General features: G+C 33.4%; 1 protein-coding gene across 1 annotated transcript in view; it reads right to left on the reverse strand.

Annotated features, from left to right (window-relative positions):
- RYR3 (ryanodine receptor 3) overlaps nucleotides 1–24,105 on the reverse strand; it is a 222,469-nt gene that overhangs the window by 129,575 nt on the left and 68,789 nt on the right. Inside the window, exons 9-18 of the mRNA XM_027674225.1 lie at nucleotides 22,034–22,108; nucleotides 20,938–21,094; nucleotides 14,351–14,524; nucleotides 10,196–10,317; nucleotides 8,846–9,014; nucleotides 7,727–7,862; nucleotides 5,967–6,062; nucleotides 5,140–5,258; nucleotides 2,568–2,701; nucleotides 1,712–1,953 (exon numbers count right to left, since the gene is read on the reverse strand). Of these exons, the coding sequence (XP_027530026.1) occupies nucleotides 1,712–1,953; nucleotides 2,568–2,701; nucleotides 5,140–5,258; nucleotides 5,967–6,062; nucleotides 7,727–7,862; nucleotides 8,846–9,014; nucleotides 10,196–10,317; nucleotides 14,351–14,524; nucleotides 20,938–21,094; nucleotides 22,034–22,108 (1,424 nt within the window). The remainder of the gene's footprint in view (nucleotides 1–1,711; nucleotides 1,954–2,567; nucleotides 2,702–5,139; nucleotides 5,259–5,966; nucleotides 6,063–7,726; nucleotides 7,863–8,845; nucleotides 9,015–10,195; nucleotides 10,318–14,350; nucleotides 14,525–20,937; nucleotides 21,095–22,033; nucleotides 22,109–24,105) is intronic.

Consider the following 24,105-nt stretch of genomic DNA (forward strand, 5'->3'; position numbering starts at 1 on the left):
TATATGTGAATATTCAGCGGTAAGACACTAGAACAGCTTGTCCAGAGAAGTTGTGGATGCCCCATCTCTGGGAGTGTTCAAGGCCAGGCTGGATGTGGCTCTGAGCAACCTGGTTTAGTGGGTGGCATCCCTGCCTATGGCAGAGGATTGGACCAAATGATCTTTAAGGTTGCTTCTAACCCAATCTATTCTATGGTTCTAAAATTCTACTGGAGCTGTGATTATGACCAATATCCAGGTTTACACAATCAAGAGGCAGAATAGTATACTGAATTATCAAAAAATGGATCAAGAATTTGATGGGCCAGGTTTTCTTTATCAACTACAGCCATATACTAAACAGAGGGAGCTTAACTTTCACTACCTGGGAAGTTTAGACTTTACAGACATACACAGGACTCAGCACTTATAATAGCAATTAACTAGAGATAACACATCTGAAGTAATCTAACATTTAGATATAACTACAGTTTTTCAATCCAATGAATGTCTCTTCAATTTCCTTTCAAAACAATTCCCTTGAAAACATTATATTTTAGCTGTAAAGCAAGTCTAATTAAACAGTTGTTGTGTTCGGAACTTCTTAAGAACAAGTCGAATCAACTCTCCAGGGCAGTTTAAGTACCCAAAATTTTCCCTTACTGTAGGAGATGAGATTTAAGAGACTTTCTGTTACTGTATTTCTGAGGTTTAATTAGAGTTTAATTTTGTATTAATGATTTCTAATGGCTGTATGTTACAGATGCCTCCCAGTCTTCTCCCAAAAAACATAACTTCTGACATTGGATAATTGTTCAGAAGTGCTAAAATAAAATATTTAATTATGTGTGCGCATGCACACACACATTTTATGCTAGAACAATTCTAATATAATTGATAAATGAAACATCCCCAAATTAGGAAATGGTAGAACTAATGTCATAAAATTAACTTCAGCATATTTAGATGTGATGTACTTAAAACACACCTTTTAATTGCAAGATCCCACACTATTGTTTTCTGAGCAATTAAAGAATACCTAGATGTACATAGCATTTAAAGGCACTGAGAAATAAGGGGAAATTAATGATTTTGCCTACATGTCTTGAAAATCGCACATTAAATCATGACCCACAAGTTGAACAAGTTAAAAAATAATATCATTTACTGTGTATGCAAATAAGATCTGGAAGAAAAAATAGCATGATACTTCAAAATTAAAGACTGTACACACAAGAACTAGAATAACAAAGTTGGTAATAGTGTAGCAACTATTACTTTTAATTGAAAAAAATGTCTTTTTATGAAGCTACTTATAAAATTTTTAATTCAATTTATTAAATCTTTCAGCAAGTCTAAGGATAACTGTCATTTTACTTCAATTGTAGATATAAAGTAAAAGAATAATGCAAATGTAGATCCATATAGAATTAATTTATCTGAGATCAATGCACCCACTGATTTTGAACAGATAGAATTAAGTCAGTATTGATCAAGATCTGGAAAATCCCATTCCTTGATCAAAATCATGAAAATAGAAGCTATCTGCTAAAAAGCCTGATTGGTATAATTCAATAACATTTCTGTCAAGAAGTCTGATCTGAACTTCTAAATAAACCAGAGTTCTGAATGTAGCTCACTATAAAATAACATGTTATATAAACAAAGATACTGAAGGGAAAGGTAGGTAACTGCTAAATGAAAGATTAGTGGTAGTTCATAAAGTACTTACCAGACCACAGATGAAGGCCGTCAAAACCATAGGAGTACAGGTCATCACCAACACCATTGCCCCCCCATCCTTCTCCACCTCCAGGATAGGGGGCATAACCTGAAGTAGAGGCCCATCCAACGCGTAAATGGGTGGGTTCTGCCGTCAAGAATGGATCAACCTGATCGATTATTAACTCAAAGTACCACTTCTTGTATTGTGCAGAGCCCTCAGCAACGCCCAAAAATATGTTTGGCCTTATGCTAAGAAAGAAAATGGAAGCCAGTTAGTGTAAACATAAAATGCAACATATTAATCATATTGCTGTATAATTGTCAAATTCACTTTACAAATATAGTAAGTGTGTAGATATCCACATTTTCCTTTACAATAAAAAGTGACCCATTTTATATAATATTATAAAGCTGCTGTAGAATCATCTTCTAAAGTAGAGTTCCATGCTTTGAAAAACTTACAGTCAAACGAGAAATAACAGGATCATTTCCGAAAATCAAAGTGAGGTTGCAAGGAATTCATATCCCTCTTAAAACACAGAAGTACTTCACAGTATGTTTACATGCTCCATGCTCTGTTTTGACTCAGAAACAAGCAACTTTCACGTTTCAATTTCAGAACAGATCTTACTACTAATTAACAATTTCTATTGGAGCACAGTTCTCATTACAAAATGCCATATTGTTAGTAAAAATGTTTTTTTCAGAAGTTAATACATAATACATAAATGCTTCCCAAAGTGTGTGTCTCAATATTTAAAACTATGGGACATTTCTTAGGTTACAGTATTTCCTCCAATTAATTATTGAAGATATGGAAGTTCCATTTTTTTTTTATATAACAATAAAACATGTCACTATACCTTGTCACATCATTAATCAAACGTGTTTGCAAAAGTAAGTCTCTTCTAGGCAGTAAATTGTCACAAATCAAATTTTGATTGGCACGAACTGCAACTCCATTGCAGACACAGAGAGAGCAAAGCACATCGAGAACCTTAAAAGAAAAATCAGAAAAAAGTAGGGTAAAGGCAGCTAACTGCATATACTACTATTCAGTTGACAGCTTAATTTACATTCAGAACAGACCTAAAGGAAGGAATATAATGTACTTTACCATTATTGTTTTCTAAATACTTTTCACATATATGGACCAAGTGTAGTCCATACTAGTGATAGAGAATATCAAACATTCATGGAACAGAAATTCTGAACACAGGATTTGAAAAATGCCTCAAAAACCTTCCTTTGTGATACCCTTTTTGATTAGAAAAAATCAAAGCTAGAACAGCTGTATGTCAACTCTTTACAATTTTTAATTAAATCTCTTTTAAATTTTGAAATGTAAAATGGAATTATTTGATAAATTTCCTGCAGTCAAAAAAAATTTCAGTGCAAAATTAGTGGACGATTCTCAACAGCACTTGTCTGACTGCTTATGAATCTCTTCTGAAAAGAATATTTTCTATATGAGAAATAATCCATTTATTTTTAAAACTAAAAACTCTTGAGAGGATTCGCCATAAAGCAAAACAGAATTTCAGGAAGATCTTAAACTTCTAATTTCTTTTTGTTTTGTTTTAGTCTGAAAATTGAAAGAGATTGACATAATTCTCCCACAGATTACTGGAGCAAAAGGTTTTGCTAGAGAGAACACAGTAACATAGCGTTGTTTAATGCTAAGGGGCAAAGCTGCACACTTCCACAAAATAACAGAGAAGCTTAAAGATGTACTTGAGCTGTGATAAAGAATCTTTGAGCAATGAGCCCAAATGTTCTAGACTGCTACAGATCACCTAAAAGATAAAGACACATCTTCACACTGTTGATTACCATTTTGGAAACTATTGTACTACACCAGGGGCAGCAGAACATAACATTCATTTTAGCTACCGCTCTCATCTGCCCAGTGAATTTAAGCACAAACACACCATCAACAGCAGTTTAAGCTAATATATTGTGGACTTTTCTATGTCCCAGCCCATGCATTTTCCTTCCTACCATCTCTGCTGTTGGGCAAAAACCTCTAGCAGAAGGGTAGAGGCAATAACTTAAAGAACTACATAAACTCTGACTGGTACTCAGCTGTAAAGCAATATAGTAACATTAATGATTACCAGTAACTCAGAATTTACATGTAAACTGTTTAAATAATCTCTGTGAGTTTGCTGACTGTAGTTCTGACACAAGGCTTTTCATTTTAAGAAATCCTTCAAATCAAAAATTCCCAAGACAATGTCACTTATTAATAGTATTGTTTCTTATTCCCCAAATCTCAACAGAATATCTAATCTAGCAGGAGAACAAGGTATATTGTTTGTGGAGTAACAAATAAATTCATTACTTCCCATTACTGACTGAGGTTTAGTCAAAGACATTACAAATAGAAGGGTACAAATCCTTTACCCAGTATAGTTTTTCTCCTATGTACATATTTTCTTTTTCTGCTGTAAGTTCTCTCTATAATGCCTACATTAAGATATTACAGCTGAAAGGTTCTTTGTAGGTGACTGGAATAGCCCAGTAATCTTGCTAAGAGCTAAAAATAAACTAAGCTTACTGCTGCAATTTCTATTTATTTTCTTATGACTACTTATATCAGTTTGTGCTCCTTAACCATGCTTAATAGTACTGTTCTCCTTTACTGTAGTTGGTTAGGTTCTCTGTATTACTGATTTAAAGGAGAAGGTAATTTCAGCTCACTAAAACTTTTTCTGCTCTTCCTCGAGGTTATCAGTCTTTCAAATAAAATTTTAATTGAGGAAGGAAACTCACATCAGAAAATCACACATAAACCTATATCTTCGTCTGTGTTGGGATGTCATCCTGATCGCAGCCAGAAACTCTGTTCACCTTCTTCTATCATAATAAATTGCATATTGTTGTCTAAATTAATCTCATCCAGTATTTCTTCTGGAAACTCAGGGGTTTTTTCTTTCTTCTGAACACCTGTGTTTTCAGATATTTGGATTATTTTTCTGATTTCTCATTTTATTTTTTTTTCTGCTAATATTATTATTACTCTAGTTACAAATTACTCTGCAGGATATAGTTCTCTCTTTCTGTAGATCAAAGGTAGTCCACTGCTTCTGCAGAGCCCTCCGTCACAAAGCAAGTTACTCTGCCCACTCTCTTACAGCCACGAGAATGCTTCATTTTCTCAGCAAATCCAATGTTCTGATTGGTTACCAATATTTCTTAACTATTTGCTTGTCAGACATATTTGCTGTATTTGAAAATTTCTGAAAAGCAATTGTATATTACACATTCTTTTAATCTCAAGAAAGCAACTTTGCAGATGTACTTTGAGGTTATTTGATTTCTTTAAGGGTACTACAATTACATATTTCCACACAGAAATTTCTCTTCCCCCTCCCCACACCCCCCCAAATGATTGCAAGATTATCAGTACATTCTTACTTTTTCCAAACATACCTTGTAATTTCGCCCGTGTTTATCCAACAATGAAATAATGGATTTGATGTGTTCCTCAGATATTATATTTAAAGCTTCTGGGCTTTCAATCAAGATGCAGTGCAATACTTCCAAAATGCCTATATAAAGGCCACAGAAACAATGCTGTCATTAAATCACCTGCACAATTGAACACAATCTAAAAGCTCAGTGAATGTGTATCTTACAAGATGCTATCTTTTCTCCAGACTAAAAAGAGGATGAAAACACTTTCAAGGAGTATTAATATGATTAATACACATTAGGAACAAACATCTAATAAAGCTGTTAATTCCTGTTTTCTTTTGAAAATAGCCACAATTTTAAAACCACTTCAGAAAATTGCAAGTTTAACTCCTTCTTTTCAATGAGAGACATAAAGGTTTTAATAGGGAGCACTGTATAATATATCAATATTTTGTTGAATATTTCATAGTGAAAAAACCCCGGTTATCTATATCTTCATGGGTTTTGTATGCATCTCCACAAACTGGTGTTATTTAATGGTGCAGTAGTGTTGATACTGTCTTACCCAATCCATTAATTCACCCAAGTCATGTTCAAAATTCATTGGATGTGGCATTGCACAGACCAAACACATGGAACCAAAAAATGTCACAGAAATGTCTCTAAGTGTATTACCTTTTTAAATTTAAAAACCCAAGCAAACAAAAAAACCCAACCAGCCAAAAAAACCCAACAGCATATTTATTTTCTAGCGCATGTTGGTTTCAAGGGAAACTGCTCTGACAATAATGTAAGACAGACATCAACTGATAATTAATTTACATTGTAAAAGTGAGTCTCACCTGAGGAAGATCCTAATCTATCCAATTTACTGATTAACCAATCAAGGTTACTGGAAAATTGAGCACAATTGTTTCTGTTGCCACGAATGAGAGCAGCTGGAAAAAACACAAGGTATAATTTTATAACAGGAGATTTCCGTTTGAAGTCATCAATGTTTATCATATGCATTTTAACACTTTTTTTAGAGTAACTTCATGAAATAATGAACAAACAGGTCCACATATGTTACAGTATTAAAGAATCAAGATTTTCATTATTTTGAATATCAGCAATTGACATAACTTCTAGAGAGCACATAGTTTTTGAAGTTGACTGGGATCTACTGGATAAACAGGAATTATATGTTTTGTTTATGCTTTATTTTGTACTTAAATTTAAATAGATGTTATCCACCACCCTTGCTTAATGCATATGTCAAGCACTGTCATGATCACAGGGCTGAAATACTTCTTTTTCTATTTCTCCCTACCAAGAGTGGGAAGATCATAGGTAGAAGTTTAAGATGAGGTGCCGGTTGTGTTCACTGCTGTTTAGTTCTACTTTCTGATTACAACAAGTTATAGAATGCATAGCTTTTAGCATTTCAGTAGTGCAGAATGCAATATTATTTGACTGCACTTTGAAAGTTCAACGATCAAGTCTTTCAAGCAACACTTTTTTTTTTCATCTAGAAGTTATTACTGATCATAGGGGAAAAAAGCAACAAAAAAGCACCTTCTGTATACAGTTGTCAAGGATTTTTATTATGAAGCATTAATATTTATTACATCAGAACAAGTGTGTTCAAAATGTACCTGCAGATGAAAATCAAGATTTCAGATTTTGATCTGAAAAAGGCCTACATAGCACTGAAAACACTTTTTTCATCCTACTTTTCTTTAAGTTCATAAGACTAAAGTAAAATAGACTAAAGTAAAATGCAGGTAATGGTAACTTTCTACTTTCTAAAGCAATGAGAAGACTTCACCTGAAGCACCTGCATGTCTGTGCTATGTCAATAACCTCATGCTTCAAAGTACTTCACCTCGTTTCTTTTATTATTGTCCTGACTCTCGACTTGCTTATTTTACTGTGGTTCAGGACTAACTTCCTTTGTAATGAAATTAGAATGTATGTAAACTCCATTAGAAGACAAGATTCTCCTATACGAGGAATAACACAAATCAGTATCAAACTAGAAATTTAAAGAAATATACATATAAATATTTTTCCTGCTCTATAATTTTGGCCCTTCTACAACACAGCAGTAGTCTGCTCTAGAAACCATGAAAACCATTGGAAAAAAATATTTCCACTTCTGTTTAATATAATTATTTTTATTAACATTTAAATCTAAGCCTCAAGTAACAAACATTGAGGTCAGCAGACCTGACTATTACTTTTAGACTTCTTTCAGCTTCACATACAAAGACTGTTTTCCAGTTTCTCTAATTTTTAAAATAATAATTCACATCTATTTGCATACCACAGGTACATTTCAATTATTTTAAAAAAAAAGCTTTTGGCATGCTTCATGGAACTTTTTCCTAGCTGAGATCTATTTTTCTGCTGTATCATTGCTCAATAAACTCTTTTCTCTGTAATAAATAGCAGTAAGTATACGGAAGAAAATCTGTAATTTATACGATGGAGTGAATAACACAATGATGTTATTTGACCATCTTTGGTCAATGGTCTTTGATGGTGAAGCAGCAAGCAGTACATAAAGATTACATATCCTGTTTTTTTTTTTACATTAGTATGTTTTTGAAGAACTTACCTAACAATTTGTAAAGGAGATTCAAAATTTCTTTCCATGCAGTACCATATTCTTCTCTTGCAATTCCTGCAAAATGAGCTGTGCTGTTGTAGTCATTTAAGCGATCAATGCAATTCAGAACTAGTGCCAGCATTCCCTAAACACATGTGACAGAAAGTGAACTGTACATAAAAAGGTATTTGTTGTTGCCCTTTAGAAAGATTTTTTTCCATTATAAATTGGAAAGTTGCATTATCTTAAATTTCAAAAAAACAAACAGCAAAACAACAATTGTGTTTACAAGATTTGAATATGTATATTTCTGTATAAAATAATTCCTTTTAGAGAATGATTCAATATTGTTCCTTACTCATCTAAGTATTATAAAAAATAAGGAAAAAAAGCTGACAATAAAGGCTTTTAATGTACAGCCTTTTTTACATAAAATCTTCCTTGCATAAGAAGAAAACCCTTTAAATTTATATAAAAAGGAAATTTTGTTGATAAAAAAGGTAGAAATTTTACTATCCAATAAAATATCTGTAAAAACAATTTTAAATACTGAAAGAGATTTTTAACTTCAGTTTGATTGCAGACTCAAATGGTATTGAAAACCTGCAAGCAATTCAAACATGCCTAAAACCATTGTAAAATATGTTTACTATTTGTACAGAAATGTAGTTATTCTGTTTTCAGAGAGGAGAATTCAACAATTATGTAATACACATCCTTCCCTAAAGCAAGCATTCTTCCAGTTTCTAGTGATAAAAAGTTACTGATTTACATCCTGGTGGGCAGAAAAGACATCAGAAATAACATCTATTATTGATCCAGATTTTATAATTCATTTGGGGTATCCAACTTCTATAACTTCATAGAGAGAAAAGGAAATTTCTTGTCAAAACTGTTTCTTGCAAAAATGACATCTGTTTAAAGATGCTCAGAAGTATCAAGATCAAATTTTATAACAGAGGGTTTGTAGCCTGTGACAAGTGTGTGTGTGTGTATATATATATCTATCAGCTACAGAACATTACAGAACATATGTATACATCTAGATGATAATGTTTACATTCTTCTCAATGTTTGTGGCACAATACACTTGAAATTAAAATAATGTAACGATTCCTCTCTCTGTACCTCTTCTTTGAATAAATTTTGTCTGTTTTTGAGTGAGCGGAGTTTGTTTTGCTTATCTTCATGTTGCAGGTCTTCTTCGGGAAGCTGGAAGTATATAATAAGGTCTTGCAGAGTCTGAGCCATCTCCTCAACAGGCAGGGCAGAGGGTGATAGTGTTCTGTTGTTTCCACTATGGAAAACAACAAAAAAGACTGGCAGCATTAATAATTTTCCCACTGTAATTTACGATATTGTGTAGCAGCCAATTTTCTGTTGGTATCTAAATCAAGTTTTGTTACACATATGACATATGCTTATATTTATATGAACAACAGATGATCTGAACTGAACATCATTCAAACACCTATTATTTGTGTGCCCAGCACTCACAGCTTCCAGAAGTGGAATCATGCTTCCCTTTCTGCACTGATGTAAACAGTTTTATGGTAATTGATTTTGTTTAGATACTTTAAATCCCTATTGATGATTTAGATGTAATGTGCAGATGGGCTAAAATAGTACCAGTTATTGAAGCTATACACGCCCAGTCTTCTAGAAAAAGAACACAAAAATAACAGGTAATCCTAACCATGAATTAGGTCTTCTGTATCTATTCTATATAGGAAATAAGGAAGGGTGGGATTTTAAAATGGAAAGCATTTCAAGGTATGTCAGTTGTCGGTAAAATAATGTCTCTTTCCTGTTTGAATACTTTCTCAATCTTGTGTGACAACCCAATTTTCCATGGCCTGACTCACTAGTATAAATAGGAGGAGCCGATTGCTGGCAAAGGTGGCTCTGTTTTCACATCCTCAGCCCAAGAAATACAAAGGAGTAGAGTAGGCCCTTGAGATACTGAAGCAATGTACATATACTTGTATAGTGGCTTCTTTGGAAGGAAATATTTAATTACAAACTCATTTTCCTTTACTTTTTTCATCAAGTAGGTAGTAATACAAGGATATCCACTTGATCATCATAATTAAAACTTCTGCTAAGCACTATGAAAAAACAGTTTCTTCAGTACTACATACATTCTTACAGATTTCATTGTATATTCTTATACAAAGTTCTAGGTATCATAGAATACTTGTGAATGGAGTTAGACTGAGATAATTTAGCAGGTTTTCTTCAACTTAGGATCCAGCTTCTGGATTCTAACTTCAAAGTCTTAGATTTCATGTAAATAATCTTAAATAAACTGTTTTATCTATTTAATGGCATTACTAATCAAAATTGTAAATGTAAATCAGTAAAAATACATTGCTAATAGCTTCTAAATTCAAATATTTGAAAGCAGGAAATATGTATGCTCTTGGAGAAATTCTTATAATTTCAGAATACTTTAAAAAACAGAGTGGTAACAACTACCTTATAAAGTGGCTGAATAAGCTTGTAGTATTGCGAATGATTCGAGCAGCCTGGGATTCCTCATGCTGACATCTTTGTAATGTGAGACCATCATCCATATGACCTTCTTGGTGTAATATAACCTATTGAAATCAATAATTATCACAATAGTTACTTTAAAACGCTTTCTACATTTAAATATTTTGTAACATTTCAGTATTGCTGTGTATGGCCAGTCTTCGCGAACAAAGATTTTTGGGAAAGGTCTTTTTTTACCTTTTGAGCCTGCACAATGGATTTTTTAGGTGAGACACAGCATGCGCTGAACTGAGCCCACCCTTTAATCCTAAGGTTCATCTACTGGGGCCAAGCGAGCTTGGACAATGGCAGTGAGGTCCTCAGGACGTAGGTTTGTTTAGAGTGACCTTCTCATAGATGGATGGCCTCACAGGGCTGACGAGCTCCATCTGCCCGGGGGAGTATCCCTGACCGGGAATCGAACACTGGCCGCAGCGGTGAGAGCACCGCATCCTAACCACTAGACCACCAGGGGTCCCCAATTTCAGTATTGCACTGAAAACACTAATGGTATATTTGGTATGGTAACGGAGCTACTATTTGTTAATCACTTTATCTGGGCACCCATTAAATAGCTACAAGTTTTTCAGTTTCACATAAGTTATTCAGAGAAGACATTTATTCTTCCACAATTCATTAAAAAAGATATGCTTAACAGATATTTTCCAATTAAAATAAAAATATTGTTTTTCTTATATTCTGTCTGTCAGGGAAAGAGGATCTTCACTATCTTAAGCATCATTTACTAAAGGATTCATCCATGAAAAGACTATTGACAAGAAAAATCAAGCTGGAGTGATAAACATCATAAAAATTACAGTGCAGCTAAAGGTGCTATAATGTTTATGAGCAACTTCTGACTCATTTAACTATTTCTACACACTAGGTTGGATTCTTATCAGAACCAGATGTGAACACCATATGAACTTCAAGCAATAATAGAGATCCTTTGGTAGGGTAGGGTTTTAATCTTTCCCTTTAAATAAACACACAATATCACAAAAACACAACATAATTTTTAGGTATCACAAAAAAAAGTCTTGGTCATTTTGAGTCATTAAAATCCTACAGCAATTTTGTAAGAAGTAAATATGAGCTATCCTGCTTCTTTGTCCAAGAGGTAATCTACTGAATTCTCCATTGAAAAATGTATTTTTTTAGCTTTGAGTTAGTAAAAATTTGCAACTGACCAGTTAGCAGAGTAACTCTGAAGGCACTGAGTAGTTAACAAAGAAACTAATAGTTATACAAGTAATTACTGCCACAAATGGGAAAGTTATTTACCAACAACTTTTTGTACATACTAGTGTATAGGTATATCAAAAGCACTAGTAAGTGATATTTTTCTATACTTGTCAGAATCTAGAGTACACATGTGCTCTGTTCCATCAAACATGCTGAGGAACTGCTTTTAAAAGAGACAAACGTCACCCTGTGAGTTTTTATGGACACCAGAATCCATGGAAATATGATGGAGAAGACAGGGAAGGTATTTTTGAATGATTACATTAATAATTTTATCTTAAAGAAGACTAGTTTACATTTTGGTCATCTTTTCTCTTGGTTCAAATACTTTTTAAATATAGAATCACACTGTTGGTGCCTTTGCTAACTTGAATACCATTATTTAACATAAAGAAGGGTCCTGATGTCCCTAAACTGAACAAACACTGAAGAGCTGCTCTTCCCATCACAAAACTAGTAAGAAAATATTTGACATTCAGATAATGTTTCTTCAGGCCATTGTATGTAGCTCTAAGTTTTGGAGCTACAGGAATGGAAACATTTGACAGACTGGATATAAAAGCTGCCATGCCTTGCAAAGTAATTGCATCACCATTGTGGAGCAGATATGTACTCTTCTTCCTTAGCATGCAGCAGATCAGGAAAGAGTGGAGTCTTTTAGAAGGACTAATCTTTCCTACTTCTCTCACCAAAAAAAAAACAGAAAACCAACAAATAACTCAAACCTCAACTGAATCATCCAGAAACATCACAATGACAGGAAAGTGCGATTTAGAACTCCAGCGAGTAGATCACAGACAGAAGCATTCAGCACTGTCTACATCAGTTCTCCAGATAAAACACTTCTTTGCATATAAAAAGGGGCATTTGGCACTGTCTTGCTTGTTGAGGTACAGCAAGACATTGATGAACAGCCTGAGCAATGGCCTCCAGAAAATGAATCCAAAACATACAGCATACGTTTCTCTGTTCTCTGACCTCTAACATTTTGGAGCTCTGCAGGAGTTCATAGCTTGCACAAAAGCAAACTCTCAAACTGAAAAGACAGACAACCATCACTCACTGGATGGTGTGGGGATGTTGACTAGAACATTGATGTAAACATCATCATTACCTGGCAAAGTCTTGAAGCCTTGTTTACCACAATCTCAGAGAGAGATAAAACAAATAACAATTCTTGTAGAAATATGCAAGAAAAGCCCCAAAAATGATGCCAGAATTTCTTTTTATTAGTGTCTTGCAAAGACAGTACTTTGTACTAGGTACATGAAACTGCATCAAAAACCAAAACCCCAGAAGTTTTTACTGGGAATTTTTAGTATTTTGTAACAGAATTAATCCCATAGTTCTTTTCTCCTCTCTATGGATTTGCAGCAGCTGACAGTGATAATAGCTAGGTTGTGTGAAAAAAAAGCATCCTTTTTTATACATCTAAATTTCCTTAAAAAATTATAGTCTAGTATAATGCATTGCAGAGGATAAAAAACTTTTTTTTTGCCTCCACAGAAATATCAATTACTGGAAGCTAGAAGGTTTGGGTTTTCTTCTGTTTGAAGGTGTTAAAAAGATAGAATTCTCCAGGTGAGAGGGCAACAAAAGATTCGAAGACTTTGAACATGAATGAAACGGTTTCAAAGGAGAATAAAAGTGACAGGCAATTATGGAGGTTCTTTTAGACCCTTGCTGCTGAGAAGAAAACTGGGGAAACAAAATACTAAACTGGAAGCTATTGTAAAATTCTTCATTGAATAGAGAGCACAAATCTCCATGTTGCCTTTTCAAGAAGTGAAATTGGATGCTCTGAGGAAACAGAATGCCATAGCCAGTTCTGGCACGGGAAATGAAGAGGCTATCATTGTGTGATTTAATTTTTTATCAAGAGAATACTGAATGACTGGCATATAAAGAATTTCTCTGATCAGCCAGGTTGCTGAGAACTGAAGGGGTTGGGCACTCACTACCCATTTATGATGACCATTTGTACTGCATATGAATAAATCTGATTATGCCAAGGGTGTGTGATGCGGATCTCATTGTTTCATATTACAGTACTTGTATATGGGTATCCTCTTATGAATGTACATACATACAAGTAACTAAAAGAGAATTCCAACTTCTTTTCGGTAATGAACATTTTTTTTCCTTTCTCTTGTTCTCATGATAAGCTGAAGTTGTAAAATCTACAAATAGAGAATCAAGGAATCATTTGGTAATGAAGCAATTATGTGACCTAGTATTAAACCCCTTAATACTGAACAAAATGTGAATGTAATTTGAAGATTTAACAGATTATATGCCCTTAATTAAGAATATAATCGTACCCTATAATCAAAAGGCTGAGTGAAAGATCTTCCTGATGTCACATCACAATTACATCTAACATTTGCGGAGGAAATTATTCACTAATATCTCTTAAGAAATTTGAGGATTTTCCAGAGCCATTTCTTAAGTAACAAATTTAATTGCCATTTCACACAATATACTCAATAAAAAAATCTAAAACATCAGTGAATGTAAGATGACTTACAAGTTTACACCAGTTATAACAGTTCGATGTAGTTTTTCAAAATTATTTGACCATTCAAATCAGGAATTTCCATCTTTTACTGGTGTCAAAAATAAAAATTTAGCAAAAATTAATAATTTCTTCTGACAAGAAAAATAGTTAAACACATTTCTTAGTGGCAAAGTTTTTTCTTCAGTTATGTAGTGATGTTAATATCCAACACTGTTTACATTTTTAGAATGAAATACTCACATTTTCAATATAGCAGCACAAAACAATTAAACCCACAAACTATTATGAAATTAACATTCATTTCACAAGTAATTAAAAAGAATATCAAATATTACCTTTCTTTTCAAGGGACCTAAACGTGCTGATTTAGCATCCTGTGCTTTGTAAGTCAACCATAAGGCAGTGGCCACATGTTGGACAAAACAGATTGAATCACCATACTTTATTTCTGGGAGTCCCATTCCATCAATGTCACGTTTGAGACTAGAATCCTGCTTTTCTTTTAGCTCCTAGGAAGATAAAATAAAGTTGGCATTCAATCTCTGTACTGGAATAGGTTATGTTTCTACACTGAATATATATTACAATCCTGAACAATGTTTATGCTACTTATGCTGTTAAGACAGAGCTAAATTTTACTTAACATAATTTTTCTTTCTTTATAATTAATTATTCAGTTTGTGATTAAAATTAATTTCAAATCTCAAGCATCTTTTTCTCTGAAGCAAGAAAAATCAAGGAAAATCTTTAAATATTAAAAAAATATTTAAATGTTTAACTTAACATGATCAATAGTGGAGTTACTGATGTAAGTAAAGTTTCAGTTTGAGAGTCTGTAAAACTCTATATAACCAACATTCTTGAATTTTAGCTTACACATGAAAAAATAAAAATAAACAGAAACCTATTTTGAAATGCAGATAAAATATTTTTATGCAAAAGAATTTTTTGTTTATAAATTGTATATACAGATAAACACTTCACTTGGATAATATGTTTGTATTGCAACAACCAGCAAAAAAAGAAAATACTAATTTTAAAAATAAGTACAGTTTGGCTTTTACCTTTACCTTATTTGTAAAGTTCTTAGGTTTCTTACATTTATTTTATTATTTTATTTATTAACTTTGTAAGAAGAATTGGATTTTTTCAAAACTCTTTTAAAGATATTGCTCAATGCTTAGCTAGAACACCCAGTTCTTAAACCCAAACTATTTCTTAATCCTATTCTTCTTCATTTACGACTAGAGGATTTTAAGATCCCAGCATAAAAGCAAGTATCTTTTTCTTTAAAATAAAATATTCATCCTTTCACAACTGAATTCAGGAATAAGAACAGAATTATGACGTAAATTTTGTAATAACCAATTATGGATACATGGGATTCAACAAAAAAAATTTAAGAAAATAGAGTAATTAAAGAACATCAGTTTTCTATGATTTCAACTGCTAATGGACTTAAGTGTAGATAGTTGTTAACTTGTTAACTAAACAAAATATGTTAGGAACTGATACACAGTCTAAATTTTTATATGTATAACAGGGTTTTCTTTTTATTTCATTTCAGGTTACCAAATTTTCAACATCTGTAGAGAAAACAGAAGTTGTATTCTAGCCTTGCTAATCTGCTTTCATTTATACAGAATTTAACTGTCCCATTTCAACAATAATTTTAGTTGGAACAGGTAGCATTATAATGTCAAGGTAAAATTGAATGAAATTATAAGACATTCTTCAGGGTTACCATTGCAATGTGAAGATTATGAGGAAATCATGTCACATCATATTTGTGTGGCCTGCACTATCACGTATGAATAAAGAGGAATTATTTCAATACACATTTGCCATAAGGTCATTAAATGAAAAATACAATAAAATAGCAAAAATTCATTAACTGTCAGCAATTACTTCTTTGACTCTACACAGCATCCTGAATATTAAAACACTTTTTTTTCAAATATTGCATCTGCATCTGAAATCATAATTTGGTAACAAGCAATCCTAGTGAAGTTACTGTTTTGAAAAAAATTGAGTGATACTGACCTTTTTTGACAACATTAAACATACAGAAAAAACCAAGAATTTGAATTTCAGAAATAAAGCTTTCGAATTATTTTGAGGGCCTGAAGGTCTAAAATAAATACAGCATAAATTCCTCTTCATCATGTTTTGCTCCTTGCTCTCTGTCCAATTTCTCTAGGATTTCAGCCAAGTAATTTGATCACAGTGTGATCGCAAAGACAGGGTGTATTTTACAACAGCTGAAAAGTATAGTCAGATAAAGATTACCGGGGGAGGAGGGGAAAAAAAATCTCTTATCTAAATATTTGAACATATTTTAGCAGTAAAATATCCAGATACTTTCTCTTTTAAAATCCTCTCTTCACAACCTCTTCTCAGTTTAACTCCCTCCAGATGTGAATTAATCAAATCAAAGAAAACAAATCACATCATGGGCCTAGAAGATGGCACAGGAAAAACAACAATACCAAAAAAAGAATCAATAAAAAAAAAAGAAAAATGGAATGAACACAGGAATTTGAGGGCAAAGCTGTCAAAGAGGATATTTTTGAAAGATATTTAATATATTAGAGGAAGAGCAAGAATCAGTGAGAAAATTCATGGAATCATAGATTCCTATGTGATGGAAAGAAGGTAAGGAATCACAGTGTGAACAGAACAAATAAAGCCAACTGCCTTTACAAAGATTTTTTCAATAGTAAAAACACAGTAGGGGAAAAACTTTGATATCTTAAGGGCTTGCTTAGGCACCCCGAAGAATGGTAAAAAAGCTGTCTGCTGAACTCCTAGTAAATCTAACTTGCGTAAGCTAATGAAAATTTTATCTTTTAGTTTTGCACACTGTTATTGCAATAAAAGTACTGCCATACATCCTCAAATTTAACAAAAGAAAAAGTTAAAAGTCTACAGATATAACAGCAAAGGACTGATACTTTGACCTAACTTATTGTACTCTGTACATACTCTATTGGAAATGCAGTGCTTCCAGAGAAATTACAATTTTAAATTATAAACTTAAAAGTAAGTACTTGAACTTTTAGAGACAGATGTAGGTAAAGGACTCAGTAATACCTATCATCTTATTCAAAAACCAAATTAATCTTTATGATTACTACTAAACTATTACAACATCCTAATGCCATGTTGAGTCCCTAAGACAGCTACATGCTGGTAGTAATATTGAAATGATATCAAATCCTTTTGCATGAGTCATCTGTGACTTTTGAATGTGTCAGAATGTTACTTACCAAGGCTATACCAATAAATTTTTATTGTCAATTTTATATATCATAACTAAAATAAAGTATGAAATCTCAAATATTAGTTCTGGGATACAAAAATTTAAAATAAACAAATATTTTTAAATATACTCTCGTTTGCGCTGTGTTTAGTCTCAAAGAAATTTCTAAGTAGAACCAAGATTCTGCTCAGCAGTGTATACTGAGCCAAGTACTGTGCTGGAATGAGAACATCCCATTTCAAAACAGGATTCCATCTGGTGTAGAGAAACTGCTGTCTCTGTTGTCACAAGGCATTACAGATCTGTTGCCTTAAAATATAAAGATTCACATTTTAAAACTTGGTCAGAAGTAAGCTCCATATTAAAACCAATAAAAGATGTAATTTTGGGGGCTTTCCATCAATTTCTGATACTTATAGCTTAGTTTGCAGTAATTTGCAGTAAACAGGCACATATTACATATGCTGTTTTCATTGAAATCAGCACCATGATGTTCTTTAGCATATTCCTTAACTTTTTTTATAAGTTCCCTTCTGTTCTTATTTATGTGAGGACATAGTAAGGAAAACACTAATTTGAATTTTATAATTTAAAACAACTGTTTCAATTTCCAGTGCTAGCCAGCAAAAGGGAAAAAAAAGCAGTGAAAGTAAATTATGAATGCAATCACAGATTTTGAAAAGCAAGGAACAGACAAGACTGCTGGAATGTACCACTAATGAGGATGAAGGTGCTTTTTCAACAAGAAGGTCTCTATAACAACTCCTGGAAAAAAAAGACTTTATTTAAGTCATGTGTTACAGGCTCCTGGGAAGCCTGAGGGATTTGTATATTCCACATAGCTCTGCCTTCTGGCAAAGGTAATACCTCTTTTCTACAAAAGAGATATTTGCTGTCTTCCAAACAGGAAAGAATACTGCAATGGAAAAATGTTTTATTTCCTTTTGGATACTCTGCAGCAGTGTTTAATGTGAGCAATCTGGTCTGAATTCAGTGTTGACCCTATCCGGAGCAGAGGACTGGACTAGATGACTTCACAGGGTCCTTTCCAATTAAAATTACTCTATTAGTTTAAAGGAGAGGAGTGCTGTAAACAGACAGGTATTCCAGCACTCTATTTTTAAGAATCTGTACACAGATGGACATAGAGGTATATATTCCCTGAATTCATGCCATATTAAAGTCCAGGCAAGTGAAAATATTTCTTCATTGAGAAAATGAACCAATCAAAGGTTTACAAATACATACGTGCAGAAATTAAGATAAAATATATATATTGCATATATCTAGTCTAACTGTTAGTTCTATGGCTGTTTTTCCTCTCAATATGTATGCCATCAGCACTTGGCTGAAAGAGCCCCTTCCTTCTTACAGTCCACATCAATCTTTGGGGCTTATTCCCTTCCAAAACTTCATCTTTCTGTCTTCAGGAAGAGTTATTACTGCTTGTTACCTTCACCTTTTGAAATACTAATATCTCTAACCATGGGACAATGCAGCTCTTACCTGTCCAGACAATTAATAACTATTCTTATTCTTTGCACAGAAAAAAGCAAGTTTATAACATATTTTGAGATAGAAATGTGCTTTTCTCTATAGGACAGCACATATAATAATGGCCAGTCTTCGCGAACGAAGATTTTGGGGAAAGGTCTTTTTACCTTTCCAGCCTGCGCAATGGATTTTTTAGGTGAGACACAGCCTGCGCTGAACTGAGCCCACCCTTTAATCCTAAGGTTCAACTGCCGGAGCCAAGCAAGCTTGGACAATGGCAGTGAGGTCCTCAGGACGTAGGTTTGTTTAGAGTGACCTTCTCATAGATGGATGGCCTCACAGGGCTAACGAGCTACCATCTGCCCGGGGGACTTGGGATTCGAACCCGTGGTCGCAGCAGTGAGAGTCCTGCATGCTAACCACTAGGCCACCAGGGGTCCCCAATAGGACAGCACATATAGGACAGGATGATTAGACACTGAGCTTGTATTTAATACAAAAAAAAAATGTACATTAACAACCATATTATGCATAAACACAGCAGACATGAATGACTTCTGCATAAATAATTACTACTGTACTTCAGCTTAGTCATCTTGGACACTGTAATAAATTTCACTAATGGGCCTTTGAGTCACACCTCAACAAAAAGAGTATGAAAATAGGGAATGTTTAATCAATGTAACAGAAATTATTTTACTAATATGCATACAAACCCATTAAGTATATATACTTAAAATTTATACATTTATAGTATGGCCAGTCTTCACAAACGAAGATTTTGGGAAAGGTCTTTTACCTTTCCAGCCTGCACAATGGATTTTTTAGGTGAGACACAGCATGCGCTGAACTGAGCCCACCCTTTAATCCTAAGGTTCATCTGCCAGGGCCAAGCAAGCTTGGACAATGGCAGTGAGATCCTCAGGACATAGGTTTGTTTAGAGTGACCTTCTCATAGATGGATGGCCTCACAGGGCTGACGAGCTCCATCTGCCCGGGGGAGTATCCCTGACCGGGAGTTGAAGCCGGGCCGCAGCGGTAAGAGCGCCGCATCCTAACCACTAGACTACCGGGGTCCCCGGAAAAAATTACAGCTGTAATAAATGCCCCTGCACAACATCATATGTACAATCTGCACTGCATAGCCTTTATACTGAGTAAAGAATGAAAAACTATTTGGTGAGAAACTAGCAATCAGAGGAAATTTCCTGATAGTTTTTCAATTATTTTAATTGGCTAAAATAAAAATTCATGAAATATCATATGCAGTCACACTAATAAACATCATTATTTTAAACATGCTAAGAACACTAACAAAAGTCTAGCATCTGTCAAGACTCTTAGTGCTAGATTTTATATAGTATACAACTAACTTCAAAGATTCATTCTCACTGCCCTTCAGGGACCATACAGCGTTCATAATTAGGTGGAAAATGTAGTTTTTCATAGTTAATAAAAAACACTATTGTAGCAACTATGGCAACTATTTATAAGGAAAATCATGAAAACAAATAAAAACTTCTAATCATCGTTGATTATAAAAAACTTTCACTTTCTGGGAAAAAAATTTATTAATTTCTCCTACCTCCACAATCATTCTTCATTCTCTCTCCCTTGTATTGTTTGTCCCAGCTGGAAATGATGATAAAGCTAGTAACATGCAATTAGCAGCTCACTAGAGAGCATAGTTTGAAAATATATGGTTTAGAAATCACTGACTACATTTTCCTTGCATTGAGGAAAAATTCGATTGAGTTCAGTTCAGTTCCCATCAACACACTGCACAAAGAATAGCAACTAAACTGAATTCAACAGATAGAGCTTGAACGTATAACACTAATGAGATTCTGTCTAACTAAAATGATTCTATGATTATTAAAGTATTCATATTAAATCACTCTGTCTTGCATTGTATTTGTTTTCAATCTTGTTTTTTAAATGTGGTAACAGTTTAGTTTATTTGTAAATTTCTTAATCATCCCTATTTTTTCTAAGGGAGACCTTTGTTACTCTTGACTCAGTTGTTTACCTTTGTATTTCAATGAATAATCCCTGTCAATTACTTCAATTTAAAAATGGTAAGTAATTTATACAGTTGTTGAAACAACTCAGATTTAGTATTTGAGTGCTCCACATTTAGAACAAATTTGAACTGATGTTATTTACCTTTGATGCTCTGAAACAAAAAGCAGTAGATGTTGTGTCTGACTTTTCTCTATCTAATATTACAACTCCTTCATCTTCATGCAGAGCCAAATACTTTCCTGTTGTAATATGTCGAAGACGGAAAGGCTGTCCCCATCTGATGTTACTTCCACTCCAGCTAAACATAAGAGACATCAAAAAATAGTTTATTAACTAAACAAACATAACATTTCTACTTCAGGCTCTAAAGGATGTTCAGAAAATAGAATGTGCTATATATTACTTTTTGGTTCTGATTTCAATATGTGCATAAAAACAGATGAAAAACTTAATATATTTGCAAAGGGAACACTGGAAAGGAGTATAGCTTTCATCTTCTTGTTCCTGCACCCTCTCTCTGTTTTATTAGGGTGTTACACGTGGTGTCCATAAAAACATCCTGCATGTGTAAATTAACTACTCTCTTTTAGTTGACTGACTAGACAAACAAATTAAACCTAGTTGGGTTTAATTTGTGAGGACTCAACATTTACAGAATTCTTGTACATCTCTCTTAGTTATGAGGGTATTTCATTTGCAATCACAAATGCACCAAGGGTAAAACAAACATATGGTTCAGAAGGCCATCAAAGTTAAAACATACATAATTTTATGGTATATATTGAAATTTCACTTCCAGCAAAATAAGAGATAGCTAATAACGTAGGAAGGTGATAGAGTCTTAAAAAAACACCCAACAAAACAAACAAAATAAAAACAAAAAACCACACAGGAGTAATATTACTGCTCTGATTTCCACCTGTGCTTCTAAAACTCCAAGTGAAAACTAGAAAAGTATTTTACTTGCGGACAGAAGCAGTGTCCCAAGCAGACATACATCATAGTCAATGCTGCTTTTAATATGGGAGACAGAAAAAAAAGTCTTAAAATACTGACATTCCCTATATGATTATATCAAAATGGATTGATTTTATTATTGACAAAGAACATACTAACACATATCAAACAGCATGACAAATATATTAGTCATGTTCTGCCTTAAGGGTCTGTAATAATCAAATTGCTGTGAACATAACAGGAGTTGTTAACAAAAAAAAGTTACAAAAAATATTAGTACCTTATTCGAAGGGGTTCTACTCTCCACAAAGACCTTGCTCGAACACCAGCTCCTCCAGTTTCATAGAAAACTTTCCTACAGAAAAGATTCAGAAGATCATCCTCTTGTGTTTACTTGTGTTTACATAGTATTTTTAGCTTAATTCTCTGTAAATTGTACATTACTCCCTACTTCTCCTCTGTTAAACAAATGGAGTTGAACAGACAGAAGATTCCTACTCATCACTGAGACCATCATACACAATCCATATATCCCAGGTAAATTAGACTATTTCCATTAAGCTATTCTCTCTCAGGAGATGATAAAATTCAAACTGGCTGGAGAACTTTTCCTGTTACTTAAACAGCTATAAAAATACCTAATTCCTACAGTTCCAAAGAGATTACTAAAGGTTTTAAATACATATACACAATATTAAAATAAATATATACATTTTCAGATACTATTGATTCTCTGCATGAACATGACACTGAGACTTCATTCCTAGAATTACTTGTATGATTCCTATGAAAGGACAAAAAGGGTGGTAATAACAAAAATTCTGCATTATAACCTTTACAAAACAGATAATACAGATAAAATTATATATTGGTTTTAGAAAATTCAGAGCAATAAAAAAAAAGGAAGTGAAAGAATTAAACCTTTACTATAATCTAGTTTTCTTGAACTATTGTCTGGGGATCAGTGATATGTTTTAGTGCTGAAACTAATATTCTACTTAACAGTCAAATACAAACAAAAACAAACTATGGTGGATTAGCCCTGTTCACAGGAAGTTTTTAATGTTTTAGTAGTCATTCATGCTTTGTCATCTAAGCACCAGAATTTGTATAATCTTCCTCATTTATAATGAATATAGGAAATAAAATGGATAATAAGAAAGGTCTTGATCTAAAACTCTGCCTACTGAAAGATGAAAAACTTCAAGTGGTTCTTGACTGCTGACTGGGGTTAAACCACAAAATTAGCATTGTTCTTGTGCAACCATGGGACTCAGAACTCAACTTGCAAAATGAAAGTTGTGGTTCTCCTATCTGAACAAATGTTTCTAACTTTTCTTCTACTGAGAACAGTTAAGATTTTAATTCATCTGATCCTCTCTTTCTTGAGCAACACCAATATAATCTGGAAGTATCTACATTGTATTATGAAGTATGCTGAAGCATGACAAACCATTTGCATCCAGTTTCTTTATAAGGTGGACTTGTATTTATACCTCTATATTATTTAGGAGTTACATTTAAGAACATATGTGATGTCAAAAATTTCGAAATAATAGTGTGTCAAAAGAATAAGAATATATATTCCTCATAGTTAAAGCAATATCATTTCCTATGCATTGTTTTCCATAAAGATGTTTTAATATTCTAGAATCAAAGGAAAAAAAAAACACCTACCTGTCAATTCATCTTCATTTCCAGATTGTGAATATGATCTTTCAAGATCTCTTCCAACATAGGCTGTTACATGATTTTATGAATATACTGAATACACAATACCTGTTTGGAGCTTTACTCTTCCATTTTCATCCTAGATCCTCTTTGGTCCCACTGACCTTACTGATGTTACTTTTGGCAGACTCTAAATACCTCTTCCTAGCTAAGCTCAAAACTGAGAGAAGCAGTATCATAGATATGTCTTTGTTCACCTGTATACTTTTAATTCCTATACTACTTAAAATCTTTTATCTTTCTCCAGATTCTTCTATATGCAACACTACCCTAGCATTAGTGACCTGTCCTTACTGTAACAAAACTGCAAGTAAAAGAGAATTGCTGCTTTTTCACAACAGCATCCACATAGTGTTTTCTCCATCTGCTTGATTCCATCCACTCATTTTTTTTTCTTGCCAAGCTGGCCTGTTTGATATTCAATATCTCCATCTCAAGTATTTCCATTTGGAAACAAACACAACAATTTCCTACATCTCTTTCTCCTGTTCCTATTACTACTTGGGTTTTTTTCTGTGTTTATTTTTTTTGATAATGTAAATGTGACTTCTACAACTATGACACAATACAAATTTGGCCTTATGTCTGTTATGTAGGTCATAAATACAAAAGATAGGACAA

This window comes from Neopelma chrysocephalum, unplaced genomic scaffold, assembly GCF_003984885.1.
Source record: "Neopelma chrysocephalum unplaced genomic scaffold, ASM398488v2 Primary Assembly neopelma1_24, whole genome shotgun sequence".
Taxonomy (NCBI): Eukaryota; Metazoa; Chordata; class Aves; order Passeriformes; family Pipridae; genus Neopelma; species Neopelma chrysocephalum.